Below are 20,552 nucleotides of genomic sequence, written 5' to 3'. Positions count from 1 at the left end.
AGAATTTCTCCAACTCACTAGTATACTTCAACACGCACCCGTGGGGGGCCTCCCGATTATAGAGGCGAAGAACCCATGGGGCCAAAGGCACTGGTGGGATTGGGCAAAACATAGTACCCCCGAGAAGGGGCCTCCTGTCAGGTAAGGGGTCCTCCCCCTTCCCAAAAGAACAATGAGAACACACCCTTTAGTTGTAGAGTTCCTAGTCAGATAAGTGGATTTCATAAGCAACAGAGAGACAAGCAGACACTAAGCCAAAGCTACGATCAGGTGGCTATGGCCAATGGTGAAGTAGTGGACCATCAGCTGTTACAAGAATGTTCCCACTTTGAACTTACGGAAGAACGGTTATATCACCTGGAGCGTAACCACTGAACCAAAGAGATAAAAATGCAGCTCCCTGTGCCGAGAAGATATCAAAGAGAAGTGTTTTGGCTTGGGTCACTCAATCCCATGCATGGAGCACGTGGGTGGGATGACACCCTTGAGTGGGAGATGAATAGGTTCTGTTGGCCGGGAATGCACAAGGAAGTCAAGGACACTGAAAGAGATGATGTGGAAACTTGTAGCATCAGATCCTTGTCACTGGGACCAGTTGCTTCCAGAGCAGTTATTTGCCATCAGAGAGGTTCCTCAGGCCTCCATGGGATTCTCCTCATTTGAACTGCTAGATGGGAGACACCCTCATGGGATTTTAGACCTCCTCCAAGAAGCATGGGAGGAACAAAGGCCAAAAACAACAAATGTGTTGCAATACTTACTCCAGCTACGAGAAAGGCTTAAGGCTTTAAGGGACTTTGCCAGGAGCGTGAGTATTGCCCCCGAATCTGCTCCAAATTACACTGGTGTCAATTAGGAGTTAACCCTATTGTAGTCAGTGGGCCTGATTCTCCACTGAATCACGTGTCGCCAGGCACTGAAGAATGCAGCCCAGAATAAAATCCATGCATGCAAGATAAGAATCAGATTCCTAATTTTCATATGAAAATGCATGCAAATAAGTCTGCCGGCTCTGAATGGCTTCCTGCAGGAACCATACAGGGCAGCCCTGAAGCTGTGGAGATGCCAGCAGAGCACTCTATGGGTGAGAGACCAGGACAGGCCCTTAAATGCTTCTACAACTTATTTTACCTTTGTTGGTGGATTGCCTGTACAAGTGGTTTTGTCTTCCTCATCTGCTTCCAATCTCCAAGGAAGTGAAGCATCACCCCTTGCAACAGAGCTGTTGGCTACTACTGCATGTTGGAACATATGGCCCCTTTAAATTCCTCCTCTGCTCAGCCACAAAAGAACTGTCTCCCTCCACTTTTACAGTCAGATACTGTGGAAACCCTCACCAGCAATGCTGCCTAGTGGTCAGGGAGGGGTGTAGCAAGTCTTCCTATCCTGATATCTCCCCTTTCCTCAGTGTAGAAAAACTGAAGTTCCTCGGTCATCGCCTTCCCAGATGTGGAGAACCTGGCTTATCTGTGTTAAGTTTCAGCCTACGCCTCTTGAAAGTTACAAACGCAAACCACAAGGCCACAGCCCAGATACAGAGGTGAGGAACATACAGAGGCCTAGCAGGCAGAAGTTTAGATTTAGCTGGTGGATTTCCAAATGAATAGTTGTGACCCATTGCCTTGGAACGAGACAGCGCTCCCTATTTGTGCAGGTGTCTCTACAATGGCACTAAGAGTCTAAATGCTTCGGGGGGGGGGGGGCACTTACGGCGTTTGACAGAGCAGGTGTTGTCCTACCCTTCACTGAACAGATGGTGTCCTTTAAAGGGCAGGGATATTAGCCTCATCTTGGACAAAAACTGTCCCCTTGAGAAAAGCAACAGAGCTGATCTATTTACAACGCTGCAGGCTGTACCAAGAGCTGACAATCAATGATGTAACTGACAGATAGGTTGTGGGGAGGGAGTCACCGATTTCCTTAAGCTGGGGGAGCCAGAAGCAGCAGGAGGGATAGCTCAATGGTTTGAGCATCGGCCTACTAAACCCAGAGTTGTGAGTTCAATCCTTGAGGGGGGTCACTTAGGGATCTGGGGCAAAATCAGTACTTCGTTCTGCTAGTGAAGGCAGGGGGCTGGACTCAATGACCTTTCAGGGTCCCTTCCAGCTCTATGAGGTAGATATATCTCCATATTTTTTTTTTATTTTTTTTCTTACAGCTGCCAAAATCATCTCCCTTTCCCAGTACTCGGAGCGTATCTTCCCTGCTTCCTGAATCTCTGCACTGCTTTCCCTTCTTCTCATGCATAAAGTTGCAGTGTCTCCTCCTCACTCCCACCTCATTCACTCCCAATGCTCTGTCCGAGCCTCTATCCTGACTGCTCCCTTTAGCTGCATGTGCCATATTGTGGCCCATGCGCTAACCCCCTTGTACTGCTCACTTGGCACAAAGGGATTTTAAAGCTGCTCTAAATGGGCAACCAGGGATCCCCCGATTCCCTCTCTGCTCCCATTCACTAGACCAAGACCCTCACTATGCCCCTCTCTCAGCCTGGGAGAAGATGCTTAGGCCTATTCTGGGGTTTAGCTTGAATGATGCACATAAGAAAAGGCACAATAATCTTAGCTGTAGGAGCCCCAAAGGTGGATTCTGTAAAGAGGCAAAAAGCCATTGGTATGCCCCAGCTTATGATGGCTAGAGGCCTCTCTTCTTTCTTTAAAGCATTTTATGAGTAGAGGTCAAGGAAAATCAGAAACTCTGAGTTCAGTTAGTTCAGAACAAGAGGAGTGGTGGCAGAATACAGCCCGCTGACAGCTGGCCTGGAAAACGATACATTTGTAACCTCGTGGCCTTTTCCATCTCTACTCAGAAAAAGAGGGGGGGAAAGAAGCTGAACCTTGTGAGTCTGAACAATCACAGCATAAGAAAAAATGAGTAGTTTGAGGTGGTGAGCAGGGCGTGAACCCCATTAACACCAACAGTATTTGCATAGCTATACCCGCATCACACTGCTCTAAAAGCACAGGGATATAGGTCTAAAATTAATTCCTGCTCCTTGACAGCAGAAGAAGCTCAAGAGAATGCACCTGTCTGCATTACTGCACCGGATGGGCCACCACAGGTGTTTGTTACAAATGTTCTTACAAAAAAACCAAACACTGGGTCTGGTCCTAAAAGCTCTTCAACACCCTCGATTGCCATGAGAGCTGATGGTGCTCAGTGCCTCTCAGGATGAGTTTAGTACAGGCCAGTGCTTTATAAACAAAGTCCTTTTGGCAAAGATTAATTCAGAAAATAATGCAAGCTTTTTAATAAATTAACACATCCTGAAGAAAAAGACATTCACACAGGTTAACCTGCTTCCAGAAAAGAATCCAGATTCCTCTGGGATCACAGCAGCAGCAGCTACTCTGAGGAAGCCAGTATAACATACACATCTGATCTTTATTTTCCTACCCTTGTGATCTGAGGTCAGGTTTTGGAAAGACACCTGCAACTCATTCATGATACAAAAGTGACAGAGAACAAATGTGAGCCATGTTTTAAATATTGCAGATGGAAATTCTGCATAGTAAACGAGCACCTAATTCTGTCTCTACACCACCAGGGTGGGCTACACGGCAAGATTAATGAGAGCAATTATGGTCGGAAACTAGAAAGGACAGCTATTGTTTTATAGCCTGCACAACTCACAGCACTGAGGAGCATGATGCTCTTTCATACCCACGGAAACCTTTCAATTCACTTTAGTTCAGGGGTTCTCAAACTGGGGGTCAGGACCCCTCAGGGGGTCGCGAGGTTATTACATGGGGGGGAGGGGCGCGAGCAGTCAGCCTCCACCCCAAACCCCGCTTTGCTGCCAGCATTTATAATGGTGTTAAATATATAAACAAGTGTTTTTAATTTATTACGGGGGTCGCACTCAGAGGCTTGCTATGTGAAAGGGATCACCACTACAATAGTTTGCGAACCACTGCTTTAGTTAAATGGGAGAGGGACTGTGTAGGAATAAGGAGGTAAATGTTTATGTACTTTTCCCTTTTGACTGTTTCATAAGAACAACCATACTGGGTCAGACCAATGGTCCATTTAGCCTAGTATCCTCTCTTCCGACAGTGGCCAATGCCAGGGGCTTCAGAGGGAATGTACAGAATAGGCAATCACTGAGTGATCCATCCCTTGTCATCCAGTCCCAGCTTCTAGCAACAAGAGGCTAGGGACTCCCAGAGCATGGGGTTGCATCCCTGACCATCTTGGCTAACAGCCATTGATGGACCTATCCTCCATTCACTTATCTAATTCTTTTTTGAACCTCCATTTCTGTAACACTTGTGATTTAGAATGTTTTTATAGCAATTGTTGTTGTTGCAGGTTGAATTATTTCCTGCACAGGGGAGGATTAACGTTGGGTGCTTGCACCTGGGGCTACATTCAGAGGGAGTGTAGATGCTACAGTATGTTTGGGTATAGCAAGTGGTGCTGCTGGCCAGCCAACTGCTGCAGAAACAAGACTTCAGGTGCCCCCCCAGAACTTTCCATGGACCCTGAACACCCTATGTCACAATGTCAACCAAGGGAAGATGGGGAGGCAGTGGCTGGAATTGTCATAGATCAGACTCAGCCACACTGCTGCCTATCAGTTGTTGATCTGGGTCCTCTGTGGGCCTAATGTACCTTTATTCCTGCATAAGGGGGCAATGTTAGCTGACTCTACTAGATCACACATTTTACCCAACTATGAAATTCTCAAGGCTTAGGTCTCCTTTGATTTACACTGATACTTCACCATATTCAACACTGCAACAGAGAAAACAAGGAACACCAATGGCAAGAGAAAGACTTTAAAAACAGAGCAAATTAATTGAAAACAAACTTAAAAAACACCTTGAAGTTTATTGACAAGAGTAAATGATGCTGAAAAATAGTTACTAAAACTGGATGCACTTCCATATACACCCACAAGGCCCATTTCTTCTCTCATACTGGTTTTATACCAGTGTCACTCCAATGCAGTTTCTCCTGAATTATACCAATATGAGAGAAGAATCAGGCTGGGTTATTAACCAGTCAGACATACTGAACTCTGTACTTATCTTATTGATTCAGTGTGACGGCGACACTGTTTTAAAGTGCCATAGTGCCAGGTCAGTATCTCTCTTTTTCCTCTGGAAAATACACAGTGCACAATACCACCACCAGGTGATGCAGGAAATTCATTCCCATTACTCAATCATAGCTTTCTGCTGTTCATCATGTAGAAATCAGCGGAGGCGCTATTCTGTTTTCAGGAAACACACGTGATGCTTCGTCCAACGTCAGAATACCCTATGCTTCCTGGCCAACTCAGCCTTACCTGAAATTTGCTTCCCAGTGCAATACCCAAACAGAACTCAGCACTTGTTCCATGATTAACCTGTTTTAAGTGACCTAATGGAGGCTGGTCTTTAACTAAAGGTGAAATATAATTGTACTAGAAATTGCGGGGGACACTTGAAAGATGTGGTTTAAAACAGCAGTTGCCTATGGGAGGTAGCACTTAGTTTGAAGACTCTTATATTTCCCTTTTTAACTACCAATTATATTATTTAAATATTTACTAACTTAGCACTTACTTTAAAGAGAGAGAATTAAATGAAGAGAATCCTAGTTTGAAATTTACAGTCATCAGGCCTGCCAGGATATATTTCACACAGTTTAATCTGAATACTGTAAAGCAACTTTGAAAAAAAATCATTTTGGAAGATTAGTTCCTTATAGATTTTTAGATGTTATACTAAAGGCATCCATTTAGGGTTTCCCACCAAGTACAAAATACTGTCTAAACGTCCCCATTAATATCTACCCACAACAATTACTCAATTGAATCAACAGTATTAGGGACCAGAAGGTTGCTCTTTTTTTAAAAATACAGCCACAATGCCTGCTCCCAAAAAATAATTAATCCTCGTACTGAGGGGTAACACAGAAGTTCCCTACCTAAAAGGCCATGAGGTTCAGATTTGCGCCTCTCAGAGCTTCTGCCCTGGTCCTTTTGTTTCTTGCTTCCTCTAAGACTGCCAAAACGCTTCATGAGCTGCCGCAGGCACCAAAGCAATAGCAGCCGTCAATCATACCAGGTATCAGAGGAGAAGAAAGAGCAGCTCTGATCCAAAGGTGGTGGGGGGCAGGAAAATAAGTCAGTTAAAATGGAAACACGGGGACAAAAAGAAAGATATTCCAAAAAGTCAGCTGAAACAAGGAGTGGCTATGAAAAGCTTCAGCTTCTGAATTTCTGAAAGAGACTTCAGACCACGTCTTAATGACAAAAAGATCCAGAAAGAGTAGCTGAACTTTGCCCAAAGCCGTTCCGATCTTAATTCTTACTGTACAGTAACTATTCTGAAAAGATCTGTGGATACCAGGAGAATTTCAAAAGCCCGTATAGCTTGCAGCGGCAGTTCTTATCCTTAGGCAGTCAGAAAGCTTCAGAGGCTGAAACAGAATTTCACCAGTGGATCAGCTTATGCAGAAGAGGTCAGTAACTAGCTGATAAGCTCCCCCTTTTAAAAAATACTAAATATGCAAAGGAGGCACAAGTTCTCTTGAAGGGAATTGTCATGTGCAGTTCTGCATGATGTCTCTTTAAAAAGACTGTAAAAGGAAACCACCCCTGTACAGACAATTCTTGGCACCAATTGGTCAGAGCACATTCACATTATGACATGACATCACACAACTATTTTGATTCATGTGTCCTAAGTCTTTGCAGGGACAGAATCATACGGCTGCCTATTGATGAGCTAAGAAGCGACAGGCTCCTTGAGGACGAACAGCTAATGGATTAATGGGGACTGAGGCCTTGCCAGTTCCTTAAAAGGAAGGTGGTCATCTTTTGGAAACTAGAGACAGAGCTGCATGGTAGACATTTCTGTAGCAACTTGCACTCTCTCCAAATATCCTTGTACTGTACACAAGGAAATGGTTCTGATAGATTGCCCACATTCAGCCAGTGCCCTGCTCTCTGCAAAGCAAAGGGGGCTTATGACAACTGTTTCCAACACAGATTACGTTAATTGAAATCTACCTTGCAAAACTTTTAAAACAAAAATTATAAAACAATGCAAAGCAGAAATCTCAAACCTGTAAGGGCTCTTATCCAGAGTAATTACCACACATATTTATTAGATTAGGATATGGGATTACAGATTTAGACAATTATATTAGGAATAGGCTGAACATTCCGGGCTAGGTCCTCAGTTGGTGTAAATCCGGGATCTGGTCCAATGTTTCTATCCGCTTTGAATGCCAATACCCATTGTCTTCAGGATTACGGTGAATGATTGGTTAAAAAACAAATTCCGTGATGTTCAAAGTATCAGAGGGGTAGCCGTGTTAGTCTGGATCTGTAAAAAGCAACAAAGGATCCTGTGGCACCTTATAGACTAACGAATGTATTGGAGCATGAGCTTTCGTGGGTGAATACCCACTTCGTGATGTTCAAAGGTACTGAATACCCGCAGCTCCCATAGACTTCACTGGAATTTGTGAGCGCTTAGCACTTTCAAAAATCAGATTCTACATGAATAATGAGAAATAGCCACACCTCATTCTCCACCATAAGGGAGAGCAGAGGAGAGGAGAAATGGTCATTGGTACTGCCAGGGAGTCTCTCCTGACAGGTCACTATGGGGGAATTGCTATTGTCACAGCAAGGTCACAATCCATTTAAGTGCTGACTGACTCTCAGCATCCATCTGACTCTTAGCATCCACAGAAACACAGCGCTCCTCACATCTCCAGCCCAAGAAAGCAATGGGGAACCTAACAATCCTTCTGCTGAGTCCCATCAAACTCCTCTTCGCTCTGTGGCTTCTGACGTCACAGAGCATGCCATGTTTCAGAAACCTCAGAGTCAATTCTTACACACTCCGAGATTTCAGAAGCATGATGCACACTGGATCGTCAACACTCGAGGTGTCCCAGAGCACATGGGAGTCAGAATTAATTAAGCTATAGAGATCGGATCCGGGTGAGGCTTCTAGGTCCTGGTAACGCAAAAGAATTGGAGGGCCCTCCCACCCACTGTAAAGGAAACTTGGAAAAAGAACACAGGGCAAGCACCCTTGGTTCTCCCTCCCACACTTCTTTAAAAAACCAAGGAAATTATTAACAAAAAGCTTCATTAACTTCAAACTAAGGCTGCCCTATAGCTGAATACTGAATTTAAATATTGTATTCAAAGTTGTTCACAACTCTTCCCCTCTCTACTTGTCCTCCCATCTCTTATGAAACACCTTCCCTCACCCCTTCTGCTCTGCCAGTTATGCCAGCCTTGCCAGAACCCCGCACAATGATCTCAGTATTTTCCAGCAATGCTGCTCTTTATGCATGGAATACCCTCCCTGAATTATTCTGTATGGCCACTGCCCTCTCCTCCAAATCTTTCCCTGAGGCCCACCTTTCACAGAATTGTAGGACTGGAAGAGACCTCAAGAGGTCTTCTAGTCCAGTCCCCTGCACTCAAGGCAGGACTATGTATTATCTAGAGACCATCCCTGACAGGTGTTTGTCTAACCTGCTCTTAAAAATCTCCAATGACTGAGATTCCACAACTACCCTAAGCAATTTATTCCGGTGCTCATCCACCCTGACAGTTAGGAAGTTTTTCCTAATGTCAAACCTAAACCACCCTTGCTGCAATTTAAGCCTATTGCTTCTTGTCCTATTCTCGAAGGTTAAGGAGAACAATTTTTCTCCCTCCTCCTTGTAACAACCTTTTATGTACTTGAAAACTGATATCATATCCCCCCTTAATCTTCTCTTCTCCAAACTAAACAAACCCAATTTTTTCAATCTTCCCTCATAGGTCATGTGTTCTAGATCTTTAATATTTATTATATTATTATTATTATTATTGCTTTCTTCAATTTGTCCACATCTTTCCTGAAATGTGACGCCCAGAACTGGACACAATATTCCAGCTGAGGCATAATCAACGCAGATTAGAGCAGAAAAATTGCTTCTTGTGTCTTGCTTAAAACACTCCTGTTAATACATCCCAGAATGATGTTTGCTTTTTTTTCCAACAGTGTTACACTGTTGACTCTCATTTAGCTTATGATCCACCATGACGCCCAGATCCCCTTCCACAGTACTCCTTCCTAGGCAGTCAACTCCCATTATGTATGATTGTTCCTTCCTAAATGAAGTACTTTGCATTTGTCCTTATTGAATGTCCCATCCTTACACTGTAAGACCTTTAAACAATGTTCAAGTGGTACACATTCATGTTTAAAAAAGACAAGTCAATCGGAGATGCATGTGAGTTTCTGGGAATAGAATTTGGCCCAGTAACTTTACAAGGAATAGAGGGCAAGAGAAGAAGAAGAGAGAGAAAGCTAAGAAAACAGCCAGTAATAAGCAGCTGAAATTCCATTGCCCCAGGTGCAAAATAAATGAGCCTCACTACAAAAACCACTGTTAACTACATCTCCACTCTACTCTCCCCACAGCAGCATTTTCTCTTTCTTCTGCACTACTGTGACCACTGAGAATGACTTAATGTCATTAGAAACAAAAAAATTTAAATCCCTTTTTAATGAGATAGAAATTGGTATCCCTTCAGTGCAGAAACAATATTCTCATACCCCTGTTTGGCAGGAGCCAAGAATAAATACACACCGATGACCTTTTCAAGCAGGCCACTGCACCAAGGGGGCTCATTTCCCCTTGTTAAGAATGGCAGCCAGGCTCTAATGGTTTTACATACTGCTACTAGAAAATGAGACAATGCTGTGTAACAACAGACTTTCATGGTCATTTGTTAGAAAATAATAAGTGCTGGAGTGCAATCACTTTGGCTCCTGCAGCTGATGTTCTAACAACTGATATTGCACCTGTACATCTGATTTCACATCTGTGTTAACCAGTTCTGTGGAAACATCTGAAAAAAATAATAAAAAGCCCGGCTTATTGGAGTTGTATTAGGACAGCCAAAGTTCTGGAGGCTTGAAACTGAAATCTCTTCTAAACAGCAATGTAAATACTTTGTCAAGTAGTTTTTAGGTCCCCAGATGTAAGCTATACCATGTTCTGTCTCCAGGGATATCTATCAAATTTTTAAAAAACCCAATGCGGCTGATCCTGAGCCTTGTGGAGCCCCCAGACCTCCAGCTGATCTCAAAGGAAGTTGAGGGTGCTGATGTGCAGACTCAGGTCAAAGATAAAGAGATATTTTTCAAGAATTAAATTAATCACAAGGCTGCGGGTTTTTTGGTGGGAGGGGCAAGAGTGTGTGTGAAATTCTTCCCCATAATGTTGAACACCTGACCACAAGAGCACTGTGCAAACAAATTAGATCCACCCAGTGAGAGACTATGAACCAGTTTCATTTCATATAATCAATTTCACTCTGTTAGTTCTTCCTGCCCGCCCCCTTCTCAAGACCCCTCATGTCTCCATCCTGGTCCCTTCCCTGTTCTGCTTCTATACCTTACCCTGATGTGACTTCCTCCACTCTCATGGTTTTAATGACCATCACTACGCTGACAACTCTTCAATTTGCCTCTGCTCCCCCTCATCTCTCTGCCTGGGCTCACTCTCAGATCTGCAGCTGTCTCTCGGAAACCTCTTCCTGGCTGACTTGCTGTCAACTCAAACACTACATGGCTAAAATAGACTCCTCATCTTTCCCCTCGCTGCCCAAATTCTCCCTACCCACACCCTCTTCTATATCCCACCAACCTCCTTGTGCCTCAGACTCACAAATGCAATATGTCCCCTGGCACCTCTCCATCCTTCACCCCTCAAATCTCTTTAGGCTGCTGCTAAATCTTTCATTTCTTCCTCTACCTCTCCCATAGCAATCATTTCTCTCCTTCACTGCTGCCAACCCTCTCATCCAGGCCTTGGTAGTCTCCTGCTTAGATTATTGTAACTCCTGTTCTTTGGCACGCCTGACTCCCACTTTGCTCCCCATTCCAGTCTATCCAAAATGACGCCACTAAGTAAACTTCTCTCTCTCTCCTCTGCCAATCTGACCTTGTCAGCCCCACACTCTCAGAGTCTCTTCCCTGCCTTTTTATCTCAGCTGGCATCAAATTCAAACTCCTTCCCACCTTCAAGGCTTTGCACAGCTCTACATTGTCTTCCTCTCTCCTCTTGTCGCATGTCATTCATGTGATCTCCCAGTTCTGCTTCCCTTCACACACCCTTTGTGTCCCTGTCCCATAAACAGGGCCCTACATATAATATAATTATGCATACATGAAGAGTAATGTAATTATCTATTTTTCCCAAATATGCTGCATATTTGTAATCCAGGTGCTAAGCTTATTTATTTTATTGAGTCTCCAGCCCTTATGGTTGCAAAGAAAAACTTAATAATGAGAACTGAATGTAACCAACGCAGGGATGTCTGACTGAAGAGGAGCTCTGTGTAAGCTCGAAAGCTTATCTCTCTCACCAACAGAAGTTGGTCCAGTAAAATTATATTAACTCACCGACTTTGAGTCTCTACAGAGAGAGCATGAAACAACAGCTCTGATACCCACAAACTTCCCTATTAATCTCAGTGCAGGGTTAACTCTGGACTCTGAGGCCTTGTCTTCACTATGGGGGGAGATCGATATAAGTTATACAACTTCAGCTACATAAATAACGTAGCTGAATCAACATACTAGATCTACTTACTGCGGGGTCCACACTATACTTTGTCAACGGGAGACGCTCTCCTGTTGACTCCCCTTGCACTTCTCGTTCAGGTGGAGTACAGGAGTAGACGGGAGAGCGATCTGCAGTCGATTTAGTGGGTCTTCATTAGACCCACTAAATCGACCGTCGATGCGTCCAATGCCGTGCGTCGCCCCTGGTAAGTGTAGACAAGCCCTGATGTAAATATTTTAAACACCAACGTTGTTAACTATTTCACAGCTGATCATTTTACCAGAAACATCAAGCTGATGTACTTTTCCCTTTTGGTTAGATGTAGTAGCAAAGCTACTGACTCAGTTACATGCTCTCAAGGTTTGCTGGGGTGAAATGTTTTCCCATTATCCACTTTTGCCTGTGTGCTGGCCCCGCTAGGGGAGGTCTGAAGCACAATGATGGGGCAGTGGCACTGCTTGTGTTTTTGCTGTGGGTATGCAGAGGACTTCAGTCTGCAGTGCCAGGCACTAGCTTCACAAAAATTGGTTTTGAAAAATATGAAAACTAAATTTAAGATGTAATAATTTTTTAAAATACCCAAAATGTGTTCTAACCTCCCCAGCTCACTCTGTACATTATTGCTACATTAAATCCTGACACCTCTGGGATGTTTCTTAAACTCATCCTTCCCAGGGATTTAAGATGGAGCACAAGGAATATCAATAACTTTCATGGGAAGAGTGAGTACTGGTGTAATAGTGATTTCTAGTAACAGAAATACTGCATTCCTGCTTTACCCATTAAGGACAATGAAGGACTGCAGGATTTGCATCCATAACAAATCATCATTTTTTAGCATCTGATTAGTAAACTATGCAGCATATTTCTGCAGCAATCACACATGCTTTTTAGCCACAAAAAGAATGTTATTAATGTCTAAGCAGAGCTGTTATTACATACTGTTCAATCAGGCTGCATTTGATCTGATAATCACATCAAGTCTATTCTAACAAACACAAAATCAAAAAGGTAATTGGGAGTTTTTGGCTAATGAGGAATATATCCAGAAGAAGGTTTTACACAAATTAGCAGAGACAGAAAAGTTCTTATAGAGAAACTTTTTCTTTCTCTCTTCCCTTTCTTCTCGTTGCTTCCCCCACCTTGACTTGGAACAGCCAGACTTATCTGGCCACTGCACAATTCCATAAATCAGACTCATTGGGCACTGCAGAGCAGAACAAAGCATTCCCCTCAGTTCAAATGGCTGGAAAAGGCTTTCAGACAACAGGGAACGGAGAAAAAAATGAAACTCACAGATGGCTCATAGTGGAAAGGTGTGATTCATGCCCATAGCCGCACAATTCCTGGTGTGACAATGGGCACACCGAAGTGGAGGAGACTTAGCATCACTATCCCACAGTTCAGGGCAGGGAATACCTTATCCAACTGATACTACCAGAGTACTATAGAAATAACCTAACTGAAATGAAATTGGACAGGACACTGGGAGTGATCTTCCATCCCTGTAGTAAGTGCCATGGGAACTTTAATCTTCAAAAAAAGTCAATAACTTGGTTTTACTGTAACACAAAGACGAAATCACCTAGCACACATTGTCCTTAACAGAGGACTATGGGACTGGTTCTGTATTGACTTGGTGAGAAGATGAACACATACTGAATTATCAACATCACTATATTACATACAATGCTACTCTAATACCCAGCTATTTCCCATTAAACTACTAACCAGGCTCATACTGCTTAGCTTTGCAGCCCAAGTTGATAAGCCACAAGGTGGTGGTAGTAGCAACATAGCTTAACACAACTTCACTGTAGTTTTAACCATGGAGTTGAAAAAATTATCACAAAATCTAGTCATAAAAAACAGAAGTTAAAAGTAATTTCAGATTATACACCGGCCCTCCTACTAATTATTATGGTTTTATAATCACTTGCCTTGTTTTAAAATGATTTTTTCTTCCCATTTCTATGTGAAAGACCCACAAAGAGGAGAAACTGACTATACAGGAGGAGCAGAGCAACTGACTACGCAAAGGGCTATGAAATGCACACAGTAAGCAAACTGTAAAAAAGATGTTTTTTCAGAATTATTCTCCTCTAATTTTTTGAGTGAAAATGATCTTGTGTCCACTGGAACAAGAAGTAAAAAAAAAATCAGACAAGTATGATTTTTAAGTTTACGATATCCCCTTAATATTTTATCATGGACCAGCACTATGGCACTGGGGTACACACACACACACACACACACACACACACACACACACACACACACACGATAGTATGCCACAATGGACAGCAACAGTTGCCCCCTCCTATTAGCCGTCCATGCCCACCAGAAAGAAAAAACTCCAGTGATAGCCCAGTGAAGAAAATGCTTGATTGAAGGGAAGCATTGACCCATGCCCTGAAGATATAAGTCTTTAGAAGCAGAGTGGATAAAAGTCAATGATTCATGTTTTTTAAAATCAGATTTGCTTGATTAAAATCTGATTTTTTATTTAAATTAAATATTTTTCTTTTTTAAAAATAAACCTATTTAAAATTAAATCTGACATAATGACTAAGGCTATGTTTTAGTCATGGGTATTTTTAGTAAAAGTCATGGACAGGTCATGGGCAGCAAACAAAAATTCATGCCCTATGACCTGTCCATGACTTTTACTATATACCTCCTTACTAAAACTTGGGCACGGGTCACGGGTGCTCTAGGGGGACAGTCCGGGAATGACACAGGTGCTGGGGGAGATGGCCCAGGCCCCTGCTGGTGCTGGGGGGGTGGGTGGGTGGGCAGCGGCGCGCGGCCTGGGACCCCCCACTGGTGCTGGGGGGTGTGTAGGCAGGCAGCAGCACGCAGCATGGGACCCCAGCTGGTGCTGGTGGGTGGGTAGGCAGACAGCAGCACACAGCCCAGGACCCCAGCTGGTGGTGGGGTGGGTTTGGCAGGGGCTCCCTACTAGGCTCCACGTGTCCCTGCAGCTCCTAGGCGGCGGAGGGGTCAGGGGGCTCCGCGTGCTGCTCCCACCACAAGTGCCAGCTGCACAGCCCCCATTGGCCGGGAACCACAGCCAATGGGAGCTGCGGGTGCGGGGAGCGCACGGAGCCCCCCACCCTTAGGTAAGCGCCCCTCAGTACCCCTCCCAACCCCCACCCCTAGCCCTGAGCCCCCTCCCACACACCCAAACTTCTGCTGCCCGGCTCGGGCAGCCCCTGAGCAAGCACCAGCCGCTGCAGAAGTCACAGAGGTCACAGAATCTGTGACTTCCGCGACAGACTCGCAGCCTTAATGATGACAACTTATTTTTAAGGCCTAAGCTTACTACAATCTTTAAAATAATTTAAATTAAACAAAAGAGTAATATTCAAGTAGTAATTGTTTGCTGCTGAGGTTTTAAAGAAAGTCAAACTACTGAACTAGCGGCATTCACTGGCTAAGCAGCCAGAACCAGAGTTAAAGTGCTAAACCAGTTTTTGACAGCAATAGTCTCTTCTGCAGATGCAGAAAGAATATTTTCTTCACTTCAGTTTATTCAACTAGTTCAGTTCAGTGATTAGCTCATTCAAAATTGAGAAACCAACTGGGAGTTGAAAAAGCAGGAAAACTTGTTTTTCTCTTCCAATCTGTGATGAGGTGCACTCCCCTCTCGTGAGCACCTCCTGTTGCCTCGTTGCAATCCTGAACTCTTAATCTCTGCTCCCAGTGCCTCCTGTTGGCTGAAGCCCTCATCAGGTGTGTCTTCAATGACTCAGCCCTCCAGCTACGTGTCACAGTCTAAAATTGACAAACCCCTTCCAGGGTAAAAAAAATCCTACAAGGACCATCACTGTGTCCTTGTTGGCATCTGCAGCCCTGTCTTTGGGCTCAGTCCTCATTCCCTTCTGGGCTAGTTTTAAGTCTGTTCCTGCACTGTTATGGAGCACTGGCCCCTGGCCTTTCTCCTTGGAGACTCTTTGTCCTCGGTGGTTCTCTGGTGTTCCATCTCTCCAGCCAGGTCACTATTTAACTTCAGTCCCCTTCCAGGGGGTTATGACCAGGAGTTCACCAAACAGTCTGTCTGCCCTTATCAAGGTCTTCATCCCTGTCCCTGGGCCCTTTAAATCCCAGTCCTTTGCTTGGGCTTCTAAACGAGACTTATCCCCTTCTCGGGACGTAGGCTACTTCCCCAGTGGTTGGTGGGGGGACCCAGGCCCACCCATTACTCTGGATCCCAACCCAGCGACCCTATAAACAGCAGCCAGGTGCTACTTCCATTAATAGTTGCTGCTGCATTCTCTGGGCTGCTTCCCACATAGCCCTTACCTCAGGGCTGATGTTCTCAACTCCTCTTCTTCCTCACTGAGTGACAATGCCACCAGAACCCATCTTCTGGTTCTCCCTGGAGCTCCAGTGACCAGCAGGGGGCACCCTTCCTTGCTCCTCTGGTCCCAGTCCAGAACTGACTTGCTCAGGTCCTGCAGCGCTTTTAAACTGATTCCGCTGCGCTCTGATTGGCTGCTTCACTGCAGCCTTTCTAGGCAGGCCTGGAGGACCCACTCCTTTCCTGGGGTGGGGTGTGGTAGCCTTGAGGCTTCCAGTAAGGGGCTTCAAAGGGCCTGGTACACCCAGTCACACAATCTATGAATAAAAACTAAGTGTGAGGATGAGATCTACTAGTTCTAAAATACTGAAGAACATAGTAACCAGAAAAAAATCAGTTCAATTCACTACCTACAGATAAGACTTCCCTTGTTTAATAAATCTAAATGCAAAACATGTTTTGATAAGCTAACTTATTTTCCTTTCGTATCCAGCACATTTAAGGTGGTTTTAGTTAACTAATAAAAACTCTTTTAAATTATGTTTTTTGTGCATTTTAATTGAATTACAATTTCCATCGAAATGGAGCTGGACACAAAACACAACTAAAAAATTGATAATTATCTAGTAAATAAGAATCTGTCATTCATCATTTTCTAACTTAATACAAAAATGTAAAAATGAAGAATCTGTATAATGTATGCTAACCTATATAATTACTTAAATAAATGTGTGCAGATATAGTGATATATAAAAGAAACTGTCTCTTACATAACCACAGACTACACAAGGCTTAACGGATAAAAACAACACAATGGATTGCACCACAGCGTGATATACACAACACAAGTGTAATGCCAAAGAGACTCTGGAAGGCAATGAAATGTCATCTAATCAGTACCTTCCAATGGTTCACTGTCATTTCAAGTGATATTGCTCTTGGGAGTGGTACCATAATGCATTGGCAGCAACTCTCTAACCACAGAAATAGATTGGTGATCAAATCCAACCTACTGGTAATCACCCTTGTGTTTGAAGACATCCTCATCTTGGTGCATATGTTCACACCATCATGAAATCAAATAGAACCCCATTTGCTTTTTAATATACCATAAGAGCTCTAAAAGGAGAACTGAACAAAAAACATGACCTACTCTTGATCACTTCTCTGATCTAATGATTCTGGAAAAATTTCGCCATCAACAAGGAAATGAAGTTGAGGACTTTGCATAAGTTTATATCAAGAATAATTAAAAAACAAAACTTACTAGCAAGCTCTGCCTATAAACTCTGTTCTCTAAGGAGCAAATACTCACAAAAATCTGACTCAGTGTTCACATTGCTCTGAATAATTCTATGCATAATGTGTCTGCCTCACATACAGTGGTTCCAAAGAGCTTACTAGAATTAGTTAGCCAAGTACTAAGACCCTGCCTGAAAGGAGCCTGAACAGATGGATGTACGGAGGAGGAAGCATTCATTATTTTATACGTCAGGCCTGAAAAACTTGTATAAAAATCTTCCCAGCTTTTCTCTCCATCTTACTGAGATTTGTGGGCACAGAGGAGACAAAGTAATTTTCTTAGCAACAGAAAAGTAAAAATGTGCTCCTACTAGAATTTTTAAAGGAGGCTAACACACTGTGAAAAAAACAGCGCCTAGAGCTCACTGACTAATGGTACCTATAAAGACCAACCTTCCAGCACAATGAAAAGGGGAAACAGCAGCAGAGACTGGGGCAGCAGGTAGTTAGAGGGGACAGCAAATCTTTAAGCGAGTTAAGATGCAAGATCTCTTATGTGATATAATCATCCAAGCTCCTGTCTTTGCTATTGCTCTACAATATTGCCATAAGTACTCCAGGAATAGGTAGGGAACTCTACAAAGGGACATCGCATCCAATTTGCAAACTGCCAGACTACCCTCAGTGAGCTTTGCTCCATACACTATGAAGATTTGAGGGTGTGAATCAAAGAAAAATGTGGGATGACAGTCTGTAGTTTAAGGCAGAGAAGAAACTGCATGATGTGGAAAATTCTATTGCTGTTCATTCATTACACTGAGCGCTTGAAAACACGGTGGATTGTGAAGTGTAGAGGAACCATATTTATGGCCACTGTCATTACCTGGTGTATTTCCATTGCGTGGTCAGGTCACATGGTCTCAGAGTCATAAACATACACCAGGTTGTCACCCTTCACCAACTCTGTATTTGTTATTTCCTTACACAGTAACACAGTATTGCTGGCTTACAGCAAGAGGGGGTTTCCCTGCAACCTTCACTCCCTAGCCAGGCTCACCCTCTACACTTCTCTTCTGAGCACACTTGCTCTCGGTTCCTTCCACTTATATGCTCCCAATTACATCATTAGCCTGGTGACTACCACCCAGGCACTCAGAATCCCCCAACAGAAAGTATTTAATTGCTCATAACTGAGCCTGCAGCCTTCTTCATGCTGCAGCAAACATCAGTGACCAGGGTGCTACTAACAGTACCCTGTCATAACCCTGAGAAAAACCTCACATTAAAAAAAAAAACCACTGGCTTTGTTGGGGTCACTGAAGACATGAAATAGGGGAGAATGCTGAATTATTCTTTCTAAATGGATGATGAAAGTGCTGGGAATGGATCATTTAGATTTTCCACTCACTGTTGCTGCAGATCATATTCCTGGGGAAGGTCAAGTAGGGGTCAGTCCCAGCCGTTCTGGCAGAATGTACACAGAGCAGATTGGCAGGAGAAATAAGACTCTGAAACCTGCCCGTACCAGTGAAAGTCTGTGGCTAATGTTAAAGACAGAGAATGCCCAGCCTACCTACCATACCCTGCTCTGCGTCTGAAAAGCATGGTTGGATGCTAGTCACAACAAAACGGGATTTCACAGAAACAAATTATCTCCCTCTCTGAGCATTACTTGTTTGGAATTTTTACTTATTAAAATATCATGGTTCTCGGAGCCTGAACCTCTGTTAAGGAATAGGTTCAGCATCAGCTATGCCAGTGCAGGCTCCCCATCACTCCCCCACCACTGTGCTTCAGCTCTGACCTGAGCGAGTAGTCCCATGAGTAATCCCATTTACTTCAAGTGGAGCACTCATCTGGTTAAAATTAAGCACAGACTTAAGTGCATTGCTGAATCGGGGCTTGAGTCCTTGGAGCCTCTACTGAAGCTGGCAACTAGTATGCCAATATGGGTGTTTCTACACAGCAAGTGAAGGTAGCACAGGTAAACATTCGATCTTTAGTCTAGCTAGCCTGGGTAACAACAGTAGGGTAGATTGTGGTCGCATGGGCTTCAGCACAGGTTAGCTCACCAGGTACAAGCCGGCCAGGGAGTCGGGGAATCTATGAGGGTTACTGGCCTGTGCTGAAGCCTGTGCAACCATGTCTACACTGTTATCCATGCTAAGTAGATTAAAGATTAAATGCTTACCTGTGCTACAATCACACCTTCACTTGCAGCGTAGGCATACCTTGAGTGCCAACTTCACAAGTGACTTCTGGGGTTTTGACACCTGTCCCCTGGGAACGGGAGTGAGACCCACAAAACTCACTTCATGTGGGTCGCCAGGCAGCCATGAAATGAAATAGTATCAACAGTTCTGCAGTGAAGTGAGAGTATTGCAATGCTCTGAATATCAGCTTTGTAAACTCACCTTACTGCTGGATGCACACGGTGCTTTACAGACATACAGAAGGACAAGTTCCCTGAGCAGAGGAGCTTACAATCAAAACCCAGAAAATAACGACAATGGGCAAAGTGATGAGGGGATTCAAAAATAATAAAGAAAGGGACTCCTTGTTTCATATGTACAGATTCTAGTTCCTTTTTTAAAATAATGATCTAGAATCCGTACATATGAAACAAGGAGTCCCATTTGCAAGTAAAATGAAATTTAGGGTTTTTGCTCAGTGCATTTTTGACACCAAATATAAATACAATAGTGATAATAAACAATATGGATCACACTATAGCTAGTTGTTGTGTCTTTTCACCCACTGCAGTGGATTGAAGGGAGAGTGACGTGTGAAAATATCCGACCCTGCAACAATCACAACACATACTTGTGCAGCTTGCCAACTCCCAGCAAGCCAGAATACGTGTGCTTGTTACCTCTGCTTTTACCGCAAGTAAGTGTACCTCTTTTGGTGGCCAGCTGGCACTTGATAAGATTTTGTACCCTCTGTGTTACCTTGTGGTCTATTTATTTTTACTCTGAAAAGCTCATTTTAAAATGACCAAGTCCTGAAGTGCAATGACTTTGCTTCTAGAACGACTGTGGAGTGCTGGCAGATTCCTTTTAAAGAATCACCTATAATGGGCAGAAAGCACTTTAATTTTTTTAAAGTAGCCGTCTTCCTCTAATTAAAGACATGAAGTGTTAGGAACAAAAAACAGATGCTTGCTACCTCTATTGCTGGGCACCTCACACGTCTAACAATGCAAAGCCTGGTAGATGACATTCCCATTCACTCAAGAAAACGTACTTCTTACTTAGCCCTTCAGCTGGGTATTGCATCCTTTCAAAGCCACTATTAACCATGCCATAGAATTGGCTGTAAAGAACAACCCAATCTGGTCACTATTTCTGTGTCGTGACTGGCACTGTGAGAATCAGGCTTTTACAGGGTGCTTTAAGAAACCTTATCAGCTTTAAAGATTAAA

General features: G+C 43.6%; 1 protein-coding gene across 6 annotated transcripts in view; it reads right to left on the bottom strand.

Annotated features, from left to right (window-relative positions):
• The window catches only part of PRKAG2 (protein kinase AMP-activated non-catalytic subunit gamma 2), a 398,056-nt gene that overhangs the window by 217,159 nt on the left and 160,345 nt on the right, over nt 1-20,552 (bottom strand). Inside the window, exon 1 of one of the 6 annotated variants that reach the window (XM_054021190.1) lies at nt 5,917-6,507. The exons of the other annotated variants lie outside the window; for them this stretch is intronic. Within the exon in view, the coding sequence (XP_053877165.1) occupies nt 5,917-6,010 (94 nt within the window). The 5' untranslated portion in view covers nt 6,011-6,507. Of the gene's footprint in view, nt 1-5,916; nt 6,508-20,552 lie in introns of those variants that run through there. 6 annotated transcript variants of the gene reach the window in all.

Source organism: Malaclemys terrapin, chromosome 2 (assembly GCF_027887155.1).
Source record: "Malaclemys terrapin pileata isolate rMalTer1 chromosome 2, rMalTer1.hap1, whole genome shotgun sequence".
Lineage (NCBI taxonomy): Eukaryota > Metazoa > Chordata > Testudines > Emydidae > Malaclemys > Malaclemys terrapin.
The sequence above is the reverse complement of the archived record's forward strand: the minus strand, read 5'-3'. Positions and strand labels throughout refer to the sequence as shown.